This window comes from Carassius auratus, unplaced genomic scaffold (genome assembly GCF_003368295.1).
Source record: "Carassius auratus strain Wakin unplaced genomic scaffold, ASM336829v1 scaf_tig00216185, whole genome shotgun sequence".
Classification (NCBI taxonomy): Eukaryota; Metazoa; Chordata; class Actinopteri; order Cypriniformes; family Cyprinidae; genus Carassius; species Carassius auratus.
The window spans coordinates 137749-163068 of NW_020528446.1; the positions used below are offsets into that span (position 1 = coordinate 137749).

The 25320-nt window shown below is 34.8% G+C and overlaps 1 protein-coding gene and 1 pseudogene across 3 annotated transcripts; both read right to left on the minus strand.

Annotated features, from left to right (window-relative positions):
* Positions 1-1086: 1086 nt before the first annotated feature.
* Positions 1087-22005, minus strand: LOC113097327 (feline leukemia virus subgroup C receptor-related protein 2-like). 3 transcript variants are annotated; one of them, XM_026262571.1, is made up of 12 exons: positions 21177-22004; positions 19927-19995; positions 14234-14375; positions 11559-11699; positions 9735-9802; positions 5848-5951; positions 4531-4641; positions 4288-4393; positions 4042-4153; positions 3210-3265; positions 1831-1942; positions 1087-1515 (listed from the first exon to the last, which is right to left on the minus strand). In XM_026262571.1, exons 1-12 carry the CDS (start codon positions 21720-21722, stop codon positions 1481-1483), a joined length of 1602 nt encoding a protein of 533 aa, XP_026118356.1. In that variant the 5' UTR covers positions 21723-22004; the 3' UTR covers positions 1087-1480. The 3 variants fall into 3 exon arrangements, with proteins under 3 accessions (XP_026118356.1, XP_026118358.1, XP_026118357.1); XM_026262573.1 differs by lacking the exon at positions 1831-1942 and having other exon boundaries at positions 21177-22005; XM_026262572.1 differs by lacking the exon at positions 19927-19995.
* A 1590-nt stretch (positions 22006-23595) lies between these two features.
* Positions 23596-24649, minus strand: LOC113097328 (trace amine-associated receptor 13c-like; annotated as a pseudogene).
* Between the last annotated feature and the right edge of the window lie 671 nt (positions 24650-25320).

The window sequence follows — 25320 nt, forward strand, 5'->3', positions numbered from 1 at the left end:
CCTCCATCTAAACAACAGGGAGCTCAGGCAGACTCTCAAAGAGAATCTGAAGTGATGACGTGCTGCTGCTGCTGCTTCATTCATCTCAAATGCCCTTTCAAATGCACTCGTCTCAGAAAGTTGTCAGAGGAGTAAATATGTTAAGCTGTTTTTAACTTTGTTTGGAATGTGTATGGGACGTTACTGCGGGTTTTTTTTTTTTTTTTTCAATTTTGATACTTAAAATTATTATACAGTTTGATAAATATATTAAATGCGGTTATAAAATTGTGAAGCAAGAGGTCTTTTTTTTTTTTACGTATATCGCAAATGCTGTCATTTAAATGCTGTTCACTGCATTAAAATATTTATGGATAAGGTCTACTGTGTTTTATTTTTCAAATTTGAGATATTATATACATATATTATTAAAATATAAAATGTAAAGAAAATAAAACGTATGATTTCTATGAATGGGAATGCTCTTAATCATGATTACCATAAATAGTAATCATAGATACCTATAGTAAAATTATAGTTAATTTAATTAATTATTGTAATTATATATATATATATATATATATATATATAAAGCTAAAATAATAAACTGCTTACTAATTATTGTAATATTTTTTATATAATAATAATATTTTATCAAATATAATTTAATATAATGTATAATTCTACAATAATTCTATAACAATAATTATATTATTAATTATATTTGCACAGTAATATATTTTATTTAATATTTCATTACATTTTATTATAATTGTATATATAATTTCACAAAAACATAGAACTATATAAACTATAATTCCCTTTAAAATAATACAAATTATGATTGCCATTAATTGTAATAATATTAATAAAATTATGGGTGTTACTGAAGCATGGCATTGTATTATTCAGTGTTAGGTAGGCAGATAGTAATGATACGAAAACATTTTACAAAACTTTTTTTTTTTTTTTTTACATTTTAAAAATAAAAAAACAGTAATGTGCTTTATAGGTTAGATTTGTTTTATTTATTACAATTTATTCAGATGGACTTTTTATTTTATTTTAATTAGGGTCAAAACGAAAACTGTATAAAAATAAAGAAAGTTATTCAGTACTCATTACTGCACTGATTGAAACCAACACAGTATTTTTAAATGTGTTGAACTTTGGTTTCTATGAAGTTCATGAAATGCTCCACATTTATCGTAGGATTTTTCCCCCAAAACTCTCAATGCAAAGTAGTTTATAGAGAAATAGGACATTTGAAATGTTAACAATAATTTAAATAATCAATTGATAAACTAGTGAAATAATTAGAATATATCCTACTTGAGATGATTAGTGATCAAGTAAACAAAGAAATGATCACACCATACAAACAAACACCTGATCATTCCCTGGCTGGTATAAACACTGGACTTAATTCAAATACAAACACACACACACACACACACACACACACACTCGATCCGTCCTGCGATCAGGTTAGAGTTTGGCTTCAAAAGCTTCTGCCACTGATGCTTCCATACGGACCTGCAAACGCAAAACACATCACTAGTAACAGATTTCACAGAAAACGGCGCCCCCTGTTGGCCACAAACCAGTTTCATGCACACACCCACAGTTAGTATGTTAGTGATTAAATGAAGGATAAATGTTAGCACACATCAAACAACCAAACTACAATGAACACGTACAAAGCTCAAGGGTGAAGTGTTCAGATAGATCAGGCAAAAATCATAAACATTGGACTCTGAGAGAATCAAAAGCACTTTTTAGGCGATCTCATTGATAAGCGGGTCTCACGGAGTGTGAATCAGAAGGGCTGATAGCATGTGCTACTCATACCTGAACCACCGTGAGCAATAAAATCATGCGGTGATTGATTGATCACATGTGTGTTAAGGGGAGGAGAGACGTCCAACTGTGATCCTTGAACGTCTGACCTGCACAATGCTGCCTGCAGACACACACACACACACACAGATGTGTAAACATGAATGGATTTGGACAGATAGGAAACTAGATAGGAGAATGAGATGATCAGAGGAATAAAAGGTTGAGTTAAAAACATCCAATCATGATGAGTGGAAAATAGAATGTAGTAAGTGTAAAAATGGAAAAGGGAGAACAGGATGAGTAGAAAAAGAGGAATGGGGAGAGTATGATTGTTTTGGTTTTTAAAGAAATTAATACTTTATTCAGCAGGAATGCATTAAATTGATCAAAAGTGACAGCAAAGAAATTTAGAATGTTAAACCGGATTTCTTTTTCAAAAATGTTTGTTATTTTTCTATTTATTTAAAAAAAACTAAAAATGTGAAGCATCACAACAGTTTTCAAAAATGTATAATAATTAGAAATGTTTTTTGAGCAGGAAATCAGTTTATTAGAATGATTTCTGAAGGATCATGTGACACCAAAGCTGAATTTTCACCATCACTCCAGTCTTTAATCACGGGAATAAATTACATTTTACAATATATTCACATAGAAAACAGTCATTTTGAATTGTAATATTAATTCAAAATTCAACAGTTTTTTTCTCTCCTCAAATAAATGCAGCCTTTTTGAGCCAAAGAGCTTTATTTCTAAAATAGTACCAACTCCAAACTTTTCAATGATAGTGTAGTGTTTATAAGAGAAAGAGGCAATGAAGTGGAAAAAACAGCAGGATAATGGGAGAGTGTGAATGGGATGTGTGGGTCAAGAAAACATGACATTGCGTGTAAAGACGAGCAGGACTGATGGTGAAGAACAGGATCAAATGTGTTTATAGAGCTGGTGTGAATCGAAGAGCATTTCTCGTGTGTCATCATATCACAGCGCTGGATTGTCAACACAATTAAAAGTTAAAAAGCTCCACAGGAGCTGCTCGAGGCCAAAGACCCTGGAGAATATGCAGGAACACATTCATGTTCCTGCTGTGGGTGTTTGAAATAACAGCTATCAAACCAAAACCACCTCTGAATGAACACTGGAGTTCAGGTTAAAACAAACCAACATGGAAATGTGAGACAGAATCAACAGGAGTGTCATTTTCTCTAGTATCTATGTTAGGGGGCAAAAAAAGATTTCTGATGCATCAATCTGACAGACAAGAGACACACTAGCAGAAAACACAAAACATGAACTTAATCCTGGATGGGAAGGTCATGAAAACCTTAATCTGATTGTAAAGTGCAATTGTGTAAATGTTTTGCTGACGAGTCTGGTTTGATACTTACAGCTGCCAGTGCTTGCTGGTTTGCCAATTGTCTGCGCAGATCTGACTTGATACAAGCTGAGATAAAGAACAGAAACACAATGAGATGCACATAATTACAGCTTTAACGTTCAGCATACTATCTACTAAAATGACTGATGCAACCTGTAAGATCAAGTCTATCTTATCAGCATCTGAACAGGGAGTATAAAATTGATGAATCCATCAAAACACATTTCCAGGTAACATTTCATCCCAAAAATCAAAAAGATATTATTTTTTGATTTATTATATGAATTCTATTTTAATGAATTGGGAAATTATTTTTATTACAATTAAATATTGCACCCTCAAAAATGCAATAAATATTATAATATTTAGATAATGCAATAAATATTCACCGTAAAATAGTAAAATGATAATAATAAAGACTATACAAAATAAAAACTACTACTACTAATAATAATAATGTGGAAGATCATTCTGATTGGTCCTTTGAGATGGTCTTTGTTAACAGACAAACGAAGTTTAAATGTAACTGAACTTTGTACCTCTATGCATAAATGTTATATGGAGGACTATATAATTACTTCCCATGAACTTTAATTACCTGGGAAATTAGTTGAATATTAATCAGTAATTCTAACCATATAAATAACAGCAACCAAACTTGTAGTTAACACATTATACAAGTTTACAACATCTAAAACATTTGAGCATGAACTCATTAACTAATTAGAAATTAACTATAGTTTATAAAATAATAAATAGTTTCACAATCCCTTAAATAAAAGTTCTATACTCTATTAAAGAGGAACAAAGACTCAGGTAGATGAGTATTGAACAATCTGCACCTGTAATGATGGTTCCTATCAGCAGGAAGGCACACAGGAAGAGATTTCCGGCCAGGGTATTAAACGAGTCCATGATTTTCCCCTGACAGATTGTAAATATGATCCCAAATACCTGAAGTAGGAAATCATAATCATTAGGATTGCTGGTAACTCCATATAAACTCAATAAAATCCTATAAATCTCAATATAAAATAAGCCACAACTCTTATAAACAACAAAAATTATTATGAATATCACATGCAAACCTGTGCAGAGCAGTTGAGAAGTCCTGAAGACGTCCCTTCAGACTCTGGGTAAGTCAATTCAACAGCAAACTCAAAACCGAGGGGAAGGTAACCCGTCATGAAGAACCTGCGTAAATTACACACAAACAAAACATAGATATATAGAGAGAGCGGTTTTACTGTAACACATATTGCAAAACAAAACAGAAACAAACTATAACAACAAAAAAGAAAGAATGTTTTCCATTTTAACTCTTCCCGCACCCGAGGGTTCCTGCTGTGATGAAGACCACCCACAAGTGACCAAGATCCAAGGTAGAAGCATAAAGCACCAAACCCACAAGCGACATCAGATACACGGCTAGTGTTGTCTGTCTGTGGAGACACGAGATGACATAACAGAGACATAGGACAGGTTAAATCTTTCATCAAGATCAAGATCATTTCAGTTGATTTTGTAAAACAGCATCTGAAGTCTGAATCTAACATGAATTATCTTGGCGTCTCGTCAAATATGAGCACTTTATAAACCATTAGTGAAAAAATAATTGGCTTTGTTGGAAATGACGGCACGGAAGTGTGGGACAGTCAAAATTTGTGACAGAAAATATATCAATAATGTTAACATAATAAAAATAAAATGATGCATGTATAAAATTATGATTTATTCTTAAAATATTGTTTGTAAAAATGCTATATTTTTTATCATGGTATTTCATATTTTGAAGACTGAACAAATCAAAATCTACACTACCATTCAAAAGTTTGGGGTCTTAATATTTTTATTCAGTAGGGATGCATTAAATTTATTGAAAGTGACAGTGAAGACATTTATGATAGATTTTTATTTCATATAAACGCTGTTCTTTTGAAATTGTGATTTATCAAAGAATCCTGAAAAAAAAAATTAGTTTTTAACAGAAATATGAAACAGCACAACTGTTTACGGCATTGGTAATAATAATAAATAAATTTCTTGCAAATAAGCATATTATTATGATTTCTGAAGATCATGTGACAATGAAAACTGGAGTAAAGATGCTGAAAATTCAGCAGCGCATCACAAATTACATTTTACAATATATTCAAATAGAACACAGTTATACTAATTTGTAATAATACTCCACAATATTAATTTTTTAAATTATTTTAATCCAATAAATGCAGCCTTATAGGAATAGGCACGTTTTTCAAAAACATTTATAAAATTTTACTAACTTTTGAAGGGTATAGTGAACACATGAAAAGTAATTTAAAAAATAACAAACGAACTCCAGTGACACAACATTGTCTGAAGTTCAAGAAACACTCATTAACTATATTAATAATTTGTCATTTCAGTGTAGTATTGTGCGTGAACGTTTTTACACTTAAAGACATTTTGTCCTTCATTCTGCTGAACAAAAGAAACATCACAATGTCTAGGAGGGGAAGGCGTGCTGTGAGGGGTCAAATACACAATGTCACCAAGGTCTAGGTTCATGGATCAGTGATTCAAACACCTGGACAAATACACTAAACCAAAGCATATGAACAGACTCGCTTGGGGGAAGCATTTGAGATTAAAGTCTAGCCTCTTACTTGTATGTCTTCGATCGGTCTAACCAGATCCCACAGATGAGAGATCCCACCATGCCAGCGATCACGATGGTGAGGCCGATCCTGCCGGCGTTCACCTCCTCTCCCTGTTCAAAGCAGAGAAAGTTTCACACGCATTCCTGTGGTGGCTGGTGGATACTACATCCAGTAATTTTAGCATACATCCCGGCATGATTTACCCCAGTATAAAAAAAACCTGAAGCATTTTAAATAAACTAAATTTTATTCAAGCTGCTCTGAAGATAATTTTAATCTTTTTAAAATATTCATAATAATTCACAATTTATGTATACAGTGCAACAACAAATATTTTGAGAAAAATAATAAATTATACATTTGTTTAGAGCATTGTTAATACAAATATAAATAATTACAAGTCAAGCTGCAATACCAAACAGAAGCACACGGAGGCGCCAACAGACCACTATACCAGTCACAATAACCTGACTGTATGTAGATATACATGGGTCCATTCAGAATTATTAAACAGAGCAAAACACAGTTTCAAAAAGTAAATAACATTCGGAGTTTGTCAAATGTGTCGATCAGAGTGAGTGTTTTGTGCATGCTTCTTCTATGAGTGTCCATAATAAAACACTTGTCAGACATGCAACCATACTGAAATGTACTTGTGCAAAAAGCTTTCAGAGAATGCACAGACACGGTCTGTTTGTTTGCAAATGAATGATAACTCAAAGGTCTAACTCGACTATTAGACTTGTGCATCTAATATTGGTCAAATAAGTCCTAACTTCATAATTTTTTATTAGTAGAGGTATATTTGTTCCCACCAATCGCTGCACAAGTGAAGGTTATGTATGATGACTAAAGCATTTTAGTGCTAGTCCTCTCGGAACTCATAGAGATTGTATTTGGTTGTTAAGTGATGATGTAAGAAGCGCTGTTTCCGGGTCCAAGCCTCTTCTCACTTCACTTCAGAATATGCCCTCAGCAGCGGTTTATGAGCACTGTCTATTCATATTAAGCTAAACCATTTAAGCATAATAAATCATTTAAGCTAAATGTTAAGCTAAACTTACGTTGTACACTACAGTCTCCGTGCTCACAGCATCTCAAACACAAATAATTTTTATATTTATTTATATTTTCATTGTCTGGGTATCTGGGTCTTCGGTATGGAGTTAAAAGGTTAGGATTATAACTTTTCTGTAGTATTATATCACATTGTGAGTTTATATTAGCAACTTTTGTTGTTTTTCTCGTGGTATCTGATAGAGCGTTTGGACACGGACGCGGTGCTACGTGATGTCAGACTTAACAAGCGAATTGCAAAAGAATTTTAATATAGAATTTTTTATATGTGCCGGTATTTGGTAATGCGATATATCACGTTAATGAATATGCACAATATTGTTATTGTGGGCACTTCTAAATGCCGTAAATAATTATTTATTACAGATTATTCCGAATTTGGAATGCATTTTAACAATACTATTCCCATCAACTGGTCAAAATGAACAACAACACTTAATTTTAACACCGTGATAATATCGTTTATCGTGATAAAAGCATGAGCAATTAATCGATTGATACCGGCATATCCCTAAGAACAGTTTGGGCGATTCTCGGCTAGAGTGAAATCACCCAAAAAGGAAAGTAATCCTCACTGCAGACTCTATGAAAAGTAACGTGGTGACGTCACGTATATACATTTACCGTAAATACGCATGTGTGATGTACTGAATGGCATTAATGCGCATGTCCAGGTTCATTCACTTCCGGATGTTCGTAAGGTATGGTGGATTTAAGATTCGGTGGCAGTAAAGTAAAAAAAACAAAACATTTAATAACTTTTATTTTCTTAAAAATGTGAGTGTGTGTAAATGGCTTTTAATTGTAAGGATGTTTTGGTCATAATCAGAGTGTGTCATTGCAAATGTGTGCGATTTCAAACATTTATGACATGTTTTATGATTTGGTATTCAAAGTACTGGTCTTTAAGTCTTATTTCGCCTAAAAATTTGCTTTTAAAGAGGTCTTAAAATAGAGCAGAAAGACTTTATTAATATAAATAATGCCATTGATGGTTGCATGCAAAAAAAGATCATATTTGTTTTTTTTATCTTTTTCATTAACTAACATTATCAAAGATGAATAGATACTGTAACTCATGTATTGTTCATTGTTAGTTCATGTTAATTAATACATTAACTAGTGTTTACCAATGACACCTTATTGTAAAGGGTTACCTCTAAAATGTACCTTCATGTGACTTCATATGACTTTTTAGGGATATTGTCAGGGAGAAGAAATTCAGAGAAGAGACCCACTTCATGTGGCAGGATAGTTCTTTAACTCCTTAGCATGTAGTGAGTACTGTAAAAAGTTTTAGTGTCTGTCTCTTTTCATCTGTCTGTCTGTCTCCTCTCAACTATCTGTTTTTCTTTCTCTGATAGACTGTATTATGTAAATTTTTACTTGACCAACTTTATTAATTTAGTTGATGTTAATGCTGGTTATAAATTAAACATCTTAAGTACTTTACAGACAAAGCAAATAACACTTTTTCCAACACCATTTTAAAAATACATTTAAAATATGTTCCTTGTATAGCTCTTCTGCCTTTCTTCAAAATTATTTAATACTGCTTTAATATTGTTTGTTCTTTTATGTAAATTAGGTTTCATGAACTGAAATGTATTCTCTGCACAATACAACTAGGGTTTCAGTGAGATATTTAAAGACTGCCCAGTGCCCACCTGGGTATGTGGGGAATGGCAGGAGGGGAGACCTGCGTGGGTTTTATTAATTTAAAGAATTTGAGGGCTACTGCTCGGCTGATTGTTTTATCAGTGATGGAGGTGAATTTCAGAATGAGTAGATTTTTTTTTTCTTGTGTCATGTCTACAGTCTTAATCTGTAGATGTTATGTTTTGTTCTTTGAATCAGTTTGCTTTTTTGGAAGCACCATGCATACAATGGGATGCAGACACTGAAAATATACTGTATGTAGTCAATTGAACTTAAAACTACTTTATTGGCTTAAATGTTTCACATGCAGAATTGCCAAAGCAAAAGAATAATGTCCAAAATTATGGTTAATAAATAGATAAAGTACCATAGCAGAGGAAAGATTAAAATAAGAAAAGGCAATACACTACGCAAGTCCAAATAGCTATATATTCTATTTATACTTCTTACTGCAAATAGTAGCAATTATCTGCAACCCAATATTGTAGTACATTATAAAACAGTATCCAATAATAACTTGTGTAAATTATAATTTTAATTCAAATTATTAAATTAATGGTACCTTATTGGGACACTAAAAAACAATCCTTCACAACTTTTTTATTATTTCCTTAATTTTTATTTAAAATAAATGCTTTTCTGATGCGATTTGAAATTTGAAAAGGGAGAAAAAAAACTTCGACTGCATCAAATTGTGAACGACACACTTTTTACCATCTTCACCACTAGAGTCGATGACTTTAAATTGTGATTTATGACGGCTATATTGTGTTATAGACATACCTTACGTCACATACTTGACGTATGTATGAGACGTCACCGAGCTACACTCTGCAGCGAGGGGTGTCTCCCAAATGGGGTGTTATTCCACAGAACGTGACTTGTCTCTGATTGGACTATATATCCAATCTATATAAATAAATGTAATGAATTATTATTATTATTATTATATATCCAGAGGCAGAACAAACAGTCTAGAACACTGACAGCTGTGGTTGAATGTGATCGCACTTTGTTAGTGCAGACTAAGATTAGTTTTTCTGGATAAACAAATAATAACACGTATCAAAAGCCACCAATAATGCTAATAAAAAAAATTCAATTCAGATATTGACCCGCTCTCTTGATTGGCTGGATAGGAGGTGGTTGGGACTTACAGGATAGTGTTCAATGATCATTTGGTTGAGAAGCGTACTGACAGCATAGAAACAGCCGACATTCAGCCCTGATGAAGAAAAACAGATGAAGTCAAAAACATAAACATGCTAAAAGCTTAAACTTAAAATGAAAATAAAAGTAGCTTGGCAGACAGCTGTTTTGGTGTTTATCTAGTAAGCAATAAATGTCTTCACATTTCTGAAGCAGCTGTAAAGATATAAAGAGCTCTGCATTCCTGCAGGATTATTTCTGTCAATGTTCAGCCAGGTTAAATGCAGCTACACGCTTCTCATGCAAGTGTTGCACAGGTGTGTATGTGTGTGGATAGATCATAAACTAAGTTTTAACATAGTTCATGCCAGTCAAGTTATGACTATTTCTGTTTAGTTCTTGATTTTTACTTTTTCAGAATCATGCAAATTAAAGTCGCCATGAAATCAAAATGTACAATTCTTATTTTTATATGTAATATTGTAGTGTCTATTATAAATGATTTATCTGTGCACTTTATTATTTTTAAAAAGTTTATGTGCCCTCATAATCCTTAATCAAATGTGTTAACCTTCCCTCCCCTCTCGAAAACGACTTCTCTTCTCTTCCTGTCATGTTCCAAGGCATGAAGGGCAGAGTAATCAGGGTATGTCTTGTTTCTGTCTCCATTTTATTAGCAACGCTTGCCTAACTTCCAATGATCCAATCAATTACCGAAGGATGAAATCAAGCCCCACCCTGCATTTTTTTCTTCTTCACATTTTAGAAGCCCCTTCACTCAGATATACGTCACAACAATAAAAAAAAGAACAATCCCAATTTCCATTTCATGCAAACTTTAAAATAACATTAATTTAATCTTCATGCAATTAAAAGCTAGTCATATTTATTTTTGGTACTTGCCGATACAGAGTAATGATATATATTTTTTTATTGCATTTGTAAATCTTTTAATTATTGGGTACAGAAACCAAATGAGTATTGGTATCTGCGTTTAGTATCGGGGCATTGTAACAAGTACGAGTACAGGAGCTCAGTATCGGCCCTATATGCATCCCTATTTATAATCATCATCATCATCGAAAAAAATTGCTTCATATCTTTGTGAAAACCTTGATCCAGCCCCCCACCCCTGAATTCTTTGATGAATAGAAAGTTCAAAAGAACAGCATTTATTGGAAACAGAAATATTCTGTAATATTATAAATGTCTTTACTGTCACTTGATCTTGATCAATTTAATGCACACTTGATTAATAAAAATATTAAAATATTAAAAATTAATCCTTACTGATCCCAAGTTTTTAAAATATTACAAAATACATATTTAAATGTAAATGTATAACATCAAATCCACAGCCATCTACTAAAATATGATGTAAATAATATTTTATTTTAGAGAGAAATGGAAGTTAACATGACTGAAGCTGCTATGCAATTTGGCCCATAACTACCTTTCTGGCACCAGAATCCTACTTGCAATAATAAATAATATAACAATCATGTCCCCTCATTGTGCATTTTTTTTTTTTACTTTTTTTACAGTGCCCCATTTGACTATGCAAATAACAGCACCTGTGTGATCATTCATGCAGGTTATAATAAGTTATGAAGTTTAATCGTCGTTAGGATCTTGTTCAAATCACAAACCCCATGTATGAGCAATAACAGTCCTGCTTACAGGACTTGAGAAAAACCACTGACTATAGAACTATTCATGCTAATGTTCTCAGTTACAAACTACGACTGTCTGTTTGAATGGCAGCAAGCATAATGCACCACAGTTTGAGGTCCTGAATGGATCTGTTGTGCGCAGCAGAGTAAGACATTCACCATAAGTGATGACGAGGAGCATGAAGGCTTTGTTACGGAGCAGCCTGAGGATCGATGCTGTATATGAGTAGCTCTCTGGAGAGATCCTCCGAGCCACGGCTTGTGCATGGGTGGGAGGGATCTCCGGACGCTCCTGAAACACTGATGAGAACATAAAACACAAACATTGGCTGGCAGAAGCCTCATATATCCATATATTTCTTTATATAAATCAATGCTATTGTTCACTCTTTACACCTGTATGTGGGTTTTATATATATGTGGCCAATAAAAAGTATTAAAAAGAGCTTGTGACTGATCCTTTTAACTCCATAGGATCCTCAAACTCGGTAAGATCTCATAGAATGAATTACCGCACAGTTTGTGGACGGTCCCTGCTTGTTTGCAATGAAAGGTAAATAAAGAACTGGTTGTTTGAATTAGATACATCAAACATTAGACCTGCGTATCTTGAGTAAAGAAAATGCTGTACTAAGGAGCGGAGAAGAGTGTTTTAGTTAAGTCATAGCCAGTTCGGTCGTAAATAGCCTTGGCTTAGCACTTAATTTCTTATAACATGAGATTTTGGCCAAAATGTAACTCCACTGTAACTTCATTTCAACAAAATCTGATTTTGGTCAAATGTTAATAATATAACGGCACACGAAAGTATCTGACCATATGTAAAGCAACAATACCAACTTTGACGATGCAGTGTTTATTTATTTTAAAAAACTAAAGGGTTTTTCTATTTTCTATAAAAGTAGTTTCGGACATATTAGGTTTCTGTCCGAAAATGACAAAATAGAAGATCGACACTGATCTGAGTTCAGCTTCTTGGTGTAACTAGACAGCTCTGTTCAAAACAATGAAGAGCTGCTAGCTTTTTTTTTCTTCCGGTAATTGGAATAAGGCTGAAATAAAATGAAAAACTCACTGAAAAAAGTGAAATAACTATTTGAAATACTAACTGAAATCAGTTGAAGCTGAAGTATTGTATTGTATTGAAATAAATTGAAGCTAAACAGAAATAATATTTTAAAAACGAATAAAAATTATGCATAAAAATGGAGATTAAAAAATTAGATTAAATTATTAAACTGTTAAATGTTAAACAAAAATTTGAAAATGAAATGAAAACTAAACAAATGAAAACTGTATTAATAAGTAGTATAATTGTGTGTAAATATTACTAAAATAGCACACAATATCATTATATTGCATTATGGCATTCCCAGAATGTATTGTGAAAAAAGAGTGTACAAGATTGCGAGGTTTTGGCATAAAGGTAATATGGTTGATAGTTTAAACATTAGAAATAAGAAGTTCCAAAACTATAAATCTAAAGAACAAAATAAAAGTCAGTTATGTTGGTGTGTTTAATACAAGAGGGGCATCTGGGTGGAAATCTCCTTGAATTGAATGTTTTGACATCTGTGCATGTTTGTGTTTGAGTAAAAGTTAGCCCGCTGTCCCCAAAACGGCGGGTTACTGAACTCTGCGATATTTGCTCCATCAAACATACTCTAAATATTACAATCTTTGCCGCAGGATTTAAGTTTTAGAGCTATAAAACAGAAACACTATAATCTGATGTGCTTGTTTCTTTAATAAAGTTACAGCTGAAGTGGTCATTTTGAGGGAAATCAGTAGAACAGTTCACCCAAAAATAACAATTGTCATCATTTAACTCCCCAACATGACTTTCTTTATTGCACTGAACACAGAAGGGGGTGTTTAGCAGAAAACCCCATGTGTACATTCCCATTCAATGAAAGTAAATAGGAAGGGAATTCAAACAATTACAAAAAGCATTATGAAAGTACAACACATGACTATGACCGACAGACTTTAAATATAGGATAAAAATAGTATGCACAACTTTCATGTTGCTTGTATTGAATGACTTCATGCTTAACAGGGCATTTGCTCTCCAAAAAAAAAAACTTTTGTGTTTAATTAATGAAAAATGCACACAGGTTTAGAAAAAGATTGGGTGTACATTTTTGGGTGAACTGTACCTTTAAAACTTTAAAATGTCTTGCGATTTCCTCTTTTTCAATTATCTAGACATAATTTTTTGCTTGTGAGAACAGAACTAAATCCACGTGAGTGTTGCTCAGAATGTGACAGGAGGTTTTTTGGCCTTGTCAAGATAAAAATGGGCAGCTCAGCATTTAAACAGCGGAATGAAAAGCACAGAATTATTTCCCTTTCTGTCATTTGGGGTAAGTGTCAGATAATCATAACTCCATTTACACTTGTACAAACAGCCTAACAAAATGACAGGCATTATGTGCCAACAGACAATCATTTATATGTTAGGTTTGTATGTGTATAAACGATACACAAAATTTGTCTAGGTGCATCCAGGAAGAAGAACAGCATAAGACTCATCAAAAAGAGGAACAGAAAGACACTAAAAGACCAGTCTCGCTTTATTCTACCAACATTGACAGCTGCCTTCTAAGACAACATCCTAATCTTCACCGAATCCCTTAAATGACTGAAACTCTCTACATAGGCAGCACCTCCCCATGTCGATTTAATTGAAGCATGCTGCCAAGATAACATGATAAACTGTTATCTCTGTGAAAGACGGGAATTAATTTGGAAAAAAGATATCATCTAAGGCATCTTAATTATACTGCATGCTTTTGGAATGAAATAATGTAACTGAGACTGATTGCTCTTACCAATGACAACCAACACAAACAGGAAGGTGGCCACTCCGGCTGTGATGTAGAACATGACTCTGATGTGAGCCGCTAACTCGTCCAGATCGTCCACATTAGGAACCAGCATAGGAGGAACGAGGAAGCCTATGGCGATCCCCAACTAAAGGAAAACAGACATTTCTGAGATTACATCAAATACATGAATGTCATGTGACCTTTCGAGCTAGGCTTGATTTCAAACATAGCTGGGCTTTTTTTTTAACTACACTTGCTTTGTTTCACTCCACTTCCTAGTTTTCTCTTTTGCCAATCAGTACAGTGTGAATATAAATTTGGGAACTAGCAAAGGCCTGTTCCACTTAATACTTGGATTCTAAAGACTCAAAAGTGGCATGCAATTATGTGGTTGCACATTAAAACACTACTGGTATTTATTAACAACTTTGTTTCACCCTGTGCTCGTACTACATTTTTGTTGGCTTAAAACAGAGTTTTTTAAACTCAATTAAACGTTTTGAAATAAAATAATAAATACAAAAAAAAAAAGTGTTAACTATGAAAAAAATAAAATAAATAAATAATAATAATAATAATAATAATAATAATAATAATAATATACACACATATATATATGCTCAAAAGTTTGGGATCAGTAAAATGTTTGATGTGTTTTAAAGAATTCACTTTCAAAAAAAATAATTCAAGTGTTTAAAAAAATTTTTTTTAAAAAGAATTAAGCATTCATTTCTTTAAAAAATAATAAATAAACATTACTGACCCCAAACCTTTAAAAAAAAATTTTTATTTTATTTATTTAACCATTATTATAAATGCTGTTCTTTTGAACTTTTATTCAAAGAACTCGAAATCACAGGTTCTAAAAAAAATATACGTATATATATATATATATATATATATATATATATATATATATATATAATATATATATATATATATATATATATATATATATATATATATATATATATATATATATATATATATATATATATATATATATATATATATTAGGGGTGTAACGGTTCACAAAATTCACGGTTCGGTTCGATACGATACACTGATGTCACGGTTCGGTTCGGTTCGGTTCGGTACGTTTTAGATACAGCAAAATGCAAAAACATCTCAACTTTTCAGAATGCCGCAAGCGCACCGCGGGTCATGTGACAAGAACTAACCAATCAGCTTCATCCTTTCCCATAACAACGTTGAAAACTCAGCCAAGATGAAGGAACAGCTGATTATAGTTGTATATGGATTGCAATTTTGAAATAAATTTAGTAGCAGAGCTACTGCAAGCGATTTTTAGAGCTGCAAATCCATTTATCCTTCGCTGAAATTTCCGCGTCTCATGGAGAGAGCACGTCATTGTTGCTTAGCAAAGACAGACGCCTCATGAGCGCTTCTGCCCAAGCGCTTTGGAAAGGAGGAGAAAGACGCGCTTAGCGTTTTCCACGCGTTTTTAGGAGCGATATGTGAACGGACCCTAAGGCGCTCGCTCACTCAGCACGCGCTGAAGGCTCATTGCAAAATGTCAAATGCATTTAACAGACCAGAAATATAAGATCCTAAAATAACCAACAGGTCTGGTGTTTGGGTGCACTTTGGATTCCCTGTAAGCTATAATACTGGTGTCTAAATGCTGCAGGCATAGTTTGTTGCGTGCATGTTTCTCCTTTTTTTCGTCTTTTCCCAGATACTGACACAATAAGGTGATGTCGGCGTAAATGAGTTGACATGTTTCAAGTATTCACGCTGGTGTTTTTTTTTTTTTTTAAAGCAATGAAGCAACCGCGCGAAGCCCTCACTATATAGGATTTTAGAAAGAATGCAGAGCACTAGTGTAGTGTGCAAACTTACCACAGTGTGGATTTCAGAAAGTGTGCAAAGACTTCACGTGCACACTTACCATAACATGGATTTACAAATAATGTTCTAAGGAGGGGCTCTCATGTCACTCTGATCGAGCAGCTCATAGATGGAATCATGCATCTCAAACAATATGTTTGAGAGTCATCTTCTTTTTCTAGTCTGTTAAACGCATTGGCCATTTTGCAACGAGCCTTCAGCGCGTACTGAGTGAGCGAGCGCCTGACTGAGTCATAACATAAACATAAGATGGTGTTTTTTTCTTCTTCGGGAGTGTCAGGGGCGTTGCCTGTTACGTCGTTTGGGTTATTGGGCTACCTTGTTGAACGCATATCATTATATTTCTCTTTTTTCTTTTCAAATATAATTAATTAGTCCAACGAACCGTTCGGTATGCATAATGCGTACCGCGTACCGAACCGAAAGCGTCGTACCGAACGGTTCAATACGAATACGCGTATCGTTACACCCCTAATATATATATATATATATATATATATATATATATATATATATATATATAAAAGCTAAATGGTTTCTGATATTGATAATAATTCAGTATATTTGAATGCAGGGGCGTAGCAGCCATTTTAAAAGTGGGGGGGACAGCTGTATGGTGATTTGACCCAAAGCTGATGTTCATAATAAATTCTAAATAGAATACCAATTGGCATTTTACTTTTTCAAATTTGGGCCCATGACATGATAGCTTACAGGAACCTATTTTTGTTAAATCATACTCAAAATTTAAAAATACTGCAGGACTTTGAGACCAATGGGAGACCATCTATACTTTATTTTTTATGAAATAAAGATATTTTATGATATTTACAATATTTCAGTTGCAGTACAATTGAACAATAATTTTTCTTTTTAACAGTTGGACAAAAACAAGTGTTAAATGAGTATACAGATTACATCTACAGTAATTTTATACAACATACATTTTATGAAAATATATCAATAAAACCTAAATCAATGTATTTACAAGTTTTTATATTTTCAAGATCGAAGTGAGATTTTAATCAAAACTTCCAAACTGAATTTTTCGGCTTTCCTTGCAGGCCACAAAATGTTGAGCAATTTTTTTTCTCTCTAATTGATCAAGTTTTTCCTTGTGTAAATGACACACAGCAACACTATTCAGCCTTGTTTGTGTCATGGTACTACGAAGCCATGTTTTTAGCCTTCTGAGACCACTGAAACTTCTTTCAGCTTCTGCTGAGGACACGGGAGTGACAAGAAGCAGTCGGACAAGTGTTTCCACCTGATCAAAAAGACTACGGACTTCTGGACACATCCCCTGAAGGATGCTAGCTGCTTCACTGCTGGACTGCATATTATGCTTTGATCTGAACATGGCCAATTGTGTGCTAAGGGATATTTTGTCCAGTTCTGGGTACATTAGTACCACATTATCGACCACCCCTGTTAAGAGGATGTTTTCCAGATTCCTTAGCATCAGCAACCCTTCCTGCTCAAAACGTTCTTTGAACTGCATATCAACAACATCAAGCACTTTGTAAAACTCCATTTTGTAATATTCAGATGAAGATGAATGCACATGTGCACAAGCCTGACCAGTTAGACGTTTAGGAGGATTACGAGTACGGGGCACTGCAATTGGAGAGAGATCAAGGATTTGGCACATTTCTGATGCTTTGGTGTAGACAATTTGAAACCTCTCTGAATTTCTTTTATTTGCAACAGCATCCTTCACATAGGCAACAGCAGAAAGCATACCACTGATGGTCTGTGTTCGACTTTGGAGAGATGTGTTGAGATTCTCCAATTCTTCTATAGCCTCTAAGGCAAGCAGAAGACCAAGAACTACATTACCCTGCTGGAATCTGTCATGTAGTCCATTTGCCCTGTTAGCCGTGTCTGTGCTGCCAGCTGCCATTTCACTGAGAGCAAGCATTACAGACTCATACTGATTCAGCACAGCATGGATAGCACTGGAGCGAACTGTCCATCTTGTGGGACAAAGGGGTCTTATAGTTTGAAAGGACCCTTGAACAGATTTTGCAACTTCCTTGAACAAAGATTTAAATTTACCTGACTGCCCAAACAAAATACCTAACTCATGAACCCACTGTAAAGCACTGTGGATAACACGTGAGGCAGTACAAGCATGCTGTGTAATGAGATTTACACAGTGGGCACCACAGTGGATGTATGGGGCAAGAGGTTGTTCCTTTTTAATGATGGCCTGTGCTCCAGAATACCTGCCAGCCATATTTGCTGCACCATCATATGCCTGCCCTCGTAATCCAGAAATGGGCAAATTTAAACGAACCAACACATCTTTCACCACCTTTGCAAGATTCTCTCCTGTACCCACAGATACCTCATAAAGGCCAATAAACTCTTCATGAATCATCAAATCTTTATCTACATATCGGAGACAAATTGCTTCTTGCTCTTTGCCTGAAACATCTTGCGTTCCGTCCATCATTACAGAAAACTGCAACTGAGGGAGTGATCTTATATTGTCTGCGATATCTCTGATGATAGAACTGCTCAACAAACTAAGGAGCTCATTCTGAATTTGAGCAGAAGTGTAGTCTTTTCTACCTGACAACCACTTACTGAGACATAGATCTTCTTCTGCCTTGTATTTCAGCACCTGATGAAGATTTCCCTCACTATCATCATGCCCTCTTAGGGCCAAGCCCTGCCTTGCCAACAGCTGCACAGCACCAATGATTTTTAACAGATTTGCTCTCGCTTCCTCTTGTTGTGATGCCTGAACACTAGACAGCTGTGCCTTAACTGATCTGTCTTCATATACATATGTTGTTACTGCTGTCTTGTGACAATCTGATTTTTCATGTGAACCGAATCTTTCAAGAGCTTTCTTCCAATTCTTGAAACCAGATGAAACAAATGCTGGTTCTGTATTTTTTGCAAGGGAAGATACTTGTGTTTTAAAAGCTTTACTACAGTAAAAACACAAAACACCTTCAACATTTGGATCGAAATGGAGCCATTTAAATTTGCTGTACCACTGTGTCTGAAATGAAAGGGTACGGTCGGATAGTGTCTGCTTTATGATAAATTTGGGATCGGGGTGGTTTGGTTTTGTTGCCGAGAAATGTTGATCAGAGTCTGCAGATTCTTCCCTGTTCATCAGATCCGTTCTCTCTTCTCTTCGGTTCTCACATGCTTCCTCACTTTTTCCCTCATCTCCCTCTCTCTCTTCCTCTTTTTCCCTCCCTTCCTCACACATGACTGACACTTCCTCACAAACATTCTAAAAACAACAGACATAAATAGCATATAGGGGGCAGGGATCACTCATTTATTGACTCATTTACCATTTCCATAGTTAATCAACTTCACAAGTTTTTAATTAGATGTATATTTAGAAACCCATAAATAGCCTACAATACAGTGATTGACACTATTGGAACACAGTCTTGATACATAAAACTAATTTTATTTAACAGTCTGAACATAAAATAGAAAATGTTATCTTTTTTTCTAGCGATTATTGTTGATTTGATTACACAGATCCTATTTAAACTGAACTGACCTAGACAATGACGTCTCTGCATTCAATAATAAAATACATTTAACTGGAAATTGAGTGTTTAAGCTTGTCATTATAAATTGCTCTATTCTCCTATTTGATACTATTCAGTGCTTTGATACAATCTGTATTATTAAAAGCACTATATAAATAAAGGTGAATGATAGTTGATCTTTTGTTTAATGGAATTAAATTGATGTGTAATTCCTTAAAACATTGGCAACAGTTCCAATTAAGAAAACACTGCCTTAAGATAGTCAATCTGCTTTTTTTTTTATACAAATCTCACCTGTACACATTCTGGAGAGGTTGAGCAACTGTCCCCTCTCTCTGCCAGTGACGTCACAGCCTGCCTTTCCTACAGACCAGTTAGGACATAAAGTAATAGTAATGAATTAAAAGAATAAAATATAATAAAGTATTTTAAGATATTCGTTGCAAAACAAATATGATTTATTGTGAAATGATAATTTTACTCCGCGAGCAGCACGTAGACAAACAAAAGACAGCAGAAACCAATAATTTGTTACGCCTTATTTAGCAGGCGCTTTTATCCAAAGCGACAATTAGGAGAGCATTTGACACAATGAATCCGGCGCGACGTGACGAGGTCCATACGGGTTCAATTGTCTTTTGACGTTACAGTAGGTTAGATCATAACATGAAAACTTTATCGCGCGATTCGTGTCATCGCGACATACTGTAACATACTTACAGTGTGTGTTTGAAAAAAGGATGTAATCGTCCTTTGCTTTTTTCTGGGGTGCATTTTATCCCAGACGGCCTATTAGCAAAGTGAACAAACGAACGAACGAATATTCAGAAGAGCAACAAGAGATTTGAAGCTCATAGCAGACGCGCCCAGGAGATGATTCGCTCTGTGATTGGCTGAATGTTACTTCACTCAAATCTAAGTAACAAATCAGAGAACACTGCCGGAAATATTCACGCTGGATCCTAAAAAAAAAAAAAAAATTAAAAAAAAAAAATTAATAAAAATTAGCAGGGGTCAGAATCACCTGTTTCTAAAAGTGCGGGGGACGTGTCCCCCCCGTCCCCCCCGGTTGCTACGCCCCTGTTTGAATGATTTCTGAAGGATCATGTAACACCGATGACTGGAGTAGTGATGCTGATGAAAATTTAGCTTTGCATCATGTGATATATTATTTTAAAATATATTAAAACAGAAAACAATTGTTTTAAATTGCAATAATATTTCAGTTTTATAAGATAGATTAAATAAAATAGATCATGAAATTAATTTAAAAATAAAAAAAAGAAAAGAAAAGAAAAAAAGCAGTTTAAACCGAATTAAATGTGCAAACATTGGCTCAAAGAATGACGAGCGATTATGGGCGGGACTATCTGTTTGCCAACCAACAGCAAAGGGGGCGTGTACAAAATACCTGTGTGGAAACAGTCATTATTTTTACGTTTAATGCCACAAAAATGTCACACTTTAGATTTAACAGCACATGATTTAAATGAGCGGCCTGCAATTATTATTATTATTATTATTACTATTTTATTGAAACCCACCTGATTTCCGAAGACCCCGATGGAGCACGCAGTGGACACTTCTTCCGATCCGAACCACACTGATGCGATGCGGGAGGGCATCCCGAGGATAAACACCTGAGCCACTGAGCATATGAACTGACCCAAAAATGTCACCGGGAAAAGGTCCGGTCTCGCGCTGGCCACCTTGATCCACGTGCCCGTGCAATTCAGAGCTGCGGCCACGAGCGCGATGACCCTCAGCCCTTTTTTATCCAAGAGCCACGAGACGGGGAAAATAAGCGGAATGTACGTCAACATATAAATCATGGACATCCAGTCAATGGTGAAAGAGTCCACGCTGTAGAAGCGCATGAAGATATTGTTGATGATTCCGTATTGTATCCATTGATAGGAGTTACACAGCGAATACGAGCTGAATAAAAACACTATGACCCATCTCTTTTTATATAAACGCGTTTCCGGCGGTGTGTTGCGCTGTTCAAAAGTCACCTTAGCATCAGCCGAATCTGTTTTGGGGAAATATGTATTATCATTCACCTCTCCGTCCACTGACTTCGATTCCATTTTCGCTCGATTCAACCGCGTTCAGAGACTGAAAGACTCATTCATTCATGCTGAATGAACTGTTGTCAAACATGTCAAACTCTGTTGTAATTAAATACTTACTTTACAAGACAGATTAATGCCATGTTACCTGAGTTTAAAGGCTATTGAATAAACTTCCCATATTGCATTGAACTATGTTCATCCGCTGCTCGGATTCCGAAGCAGAAACTCTTCAAACATTCGTTGAAAGTTTCGCCACCGTGATGAAGTTCCTGGAGTTAAATAACGAACTAGAAGAGAACTTATAAGCAAACTGATTGGCAGAAATGGGCGGGACTTCACTGTAAGGAAGTCACGTGACATTCGTGAGCAACTTAAGATACGGTTTATGTTGTAAATCTAGCAGACAATGTTCCAAAACAAAACTAAATAGCTATAAACATAGGGGTGTGGTTTGATCCAGTCATTTTGGAACGATCATTAATTTGTAATTTCCAGTTTGGAACTCTTTCCTTTCTTAAATAGGCGACTTAACATTTTAAGTTCATGTCAATTAAATAATAATTTGTTTATTTTGTGTACTTAAAAGAAAAAGAAAAAGAAAAAGCATAATCGCAACTCATTTATCTGGTTTGTGAGGGGACAATTGTGCGACAAAACTACATTTCCCGTCATTCTCTGTTGTATAAACTATCTCTGGCCACATTTAACTTTTATAACTGCCTTTTAATAGCTGATAATCTTTATCTTCGTGTAAGTGGATATTAATGTTTCGCTATGATGAACCAGCAGCGAGTCAAAGCCACGTACTTTGTGTTTACAGGGAACATAATTTATTGAATTATTATACAGTGACGCCTGCAGTGGATTTCACTGTTTATTACAGATCCCAACCCTGAGAATTAATATATTTAAAGGATTGTAATTTTAGTTTGCAAACACTCTCAGTAAGGCAAAAACATCCTGAGATTTGAATGGGACTCAATGGAGGATTAAACTTTTCTGTCCACCAAGCGCCCTCTAGTGGAGATAGACATAAATCACACCGACTTGAAACATTCCACCATAGGCATTCCACTCGTTTCGGTTTACTGATGTTTGTGGCGGATAAGGAAGAAATGGCGCCCTCTGCTGGATTGGTGCTACTGGTGAAGTTTTGGCGCTGTTGACGTTGAGAACTGGGTGTGTAAAGCTCCATGCCATTAATTGCTCAAGCTCAATATTATTTTAAAGTATTACACAAATTTACATCACATTTAACATTTATATAGCGATGTTTATATCATTTTATATTACAAATTATTATACATTTATGCATGTATCACAATTAGAAGAAACTATATTTCTCAAACAGTTTTTGAGACCAAATTATAAGCATCATATTTTTGTGAAATTTGTTGGCTAAACACAATATATTCTAATTAGTATACTTTTAGAAAATGGTTAACTCTAATGAAAAGTAGATTTTATAAGACCAAAGAGAAAAGAACATTTATTTTTAAATGTCAGATTGAGGCAATTGTCACACGTTTTTTTATGCTATAATTTTAAAGAAATTATCTATTTCAATATTTGTTGGTCTAAAAAATGCCCTGTTATGTATGTATGTTACTTTTTACACGCAATTTGCCTTTGCGTTAAAAGTTTTATTTATGTTTTGCATTTCTGTTTATTACAAACAAAACATTAAAGATAACAAGAGATATATACAAATTACATAAAGGAAAATCCCCCACTATCATTGTTATATAGTATACTGGCATAATTAAAAACAATATCCATGCCGTCACAGTCAAGTTTAATATATGACAAAATAAAATTATGCAGCAAAAGCATTTGCCTATATGCAAAGATAAGGACAAAAAAAGCATAGTGTCTTACATTCAGTGAGTTAAAGCACATTCATCAAGGATGAGTCTTTATTAAACACTTTAAATGTGAAAATTAATTTTAAGCTTTTTTGAAACCAGGGATAGAATAAAGCATAAATGATGGGATTAATGGTGGAGTTCAGGAAGAAAATCGTTACGGTAACATCTCTGACATGAAACAAATCATCATCACTGTACGGAATCACTAAAGTACAAATATAATACGGCAGTAAACACAGAAGAAATACAACGACCAGAATCCCTAGCAGTATGGCAGCTTTTTGTCCTGATTTGTCACCGACTCTGTTTTTGGAGGATCCTGTTCTGTTGTGAATCTGAAGAGCTCTTATAGCAGTCGCATGTTTCTTAGCAATGACAAAAACATGAGTGTATAATATTATAATGATTGTACAAGGCATAAGAAACACAACTATGAGGTCAATAAATGATGAAACCACATCTACAATAACAATACATATTTCTGGACATGTGACATCATTGAAGTTTTCATTAACAAAAAGAAGAGTAAAGTTATAAAGGAGTGAAAACAGCCAGTTAAATAAAGTTGCTATGCAGGTGACAGTGGGTGAGATCTTCTCAGAGTAAAGAAAAGGAGAGCTTAAAGCCAAAAACCGATCAATTGCTATCAGAGCCACAGTATGAACAGACCACACTTGTTGCTTGACTATTCACAATTTTTAAAGCAGCGCACATCAGTGGTCCAGAAATCCAACATGATTCAATGACCCAAGACAAATGCAGTGGCATCACAAAAACTCCAACTAGAAGATCTGACACAGCCAAAGAGAGGATGAGGATGTTCGCAGGTGTGTGGAGCTGCTTGAAGTGACTAACAGAGATGATGACCAGCAGGTTTCCACACACGGTCAGAAGAGACACAGCTGCTGCAGCCGCATACAGAATCACATAGACAGAAAAAGAAACAGATCTCTCTGGACATGAATATTCCTGACAGACATCGCTTTGGTTCATTGTTGTAAGATTCATTGGGAAATAATATGAAGAACCATCAAATTCCAATCAGAGCATTCTTCTCTGTTCTTTCATATAAAGTGCAATATATGCATAACCACATAAAGACTTCTGAACATGCTATTTGTATCTCCAAAAGCTCTAAACTGCTTCTCACTGAAACACAATCTACATATGCTCACGTGCGATGACCCATGCTGCCTTTTATGCACTAGACTTGTTGAGTCTTTCCAAGATCAACAGCATCAAGGGAGAGGAACATACAGCTGGGAGATCAAATGATTTTGAAAGATTTCACACAGAGCTCACATAAAAGCATGAGTGAATTTATATGAAATTGTTTAAAATCAAAAACTAAAAGTAAAAAATTCAAGCCTTTTAAAATCCTAATGTATGTATATAAATATCCCAATGTATGTTGTGGGCTCAGCAGAAGTGCACATACAGGGTGCATAGCGGCCACTCACAAGCACCCTTCCGGGCAGTATAAAATGCATGGGTGCAAAAATTACGTCAGAATCACGACTGAATGCTAGCACAACTGATCAAACAGCAACCATGGCTGCTAATGTAATTTCTTGTTCCCGTCTCTCAGGGAATCAAGGTTACGATAGTAACCGGAAATGTTCCCTTTCAAGGCGGTAACTCAACATTACGTCAGCTAAGATGTGTATGGGAACTGTATAAAATCCCACCGTGAGAGCAGTGAAGGTAAGCCCTGAACGGGGTCAATCACACCCACACATAAGCAA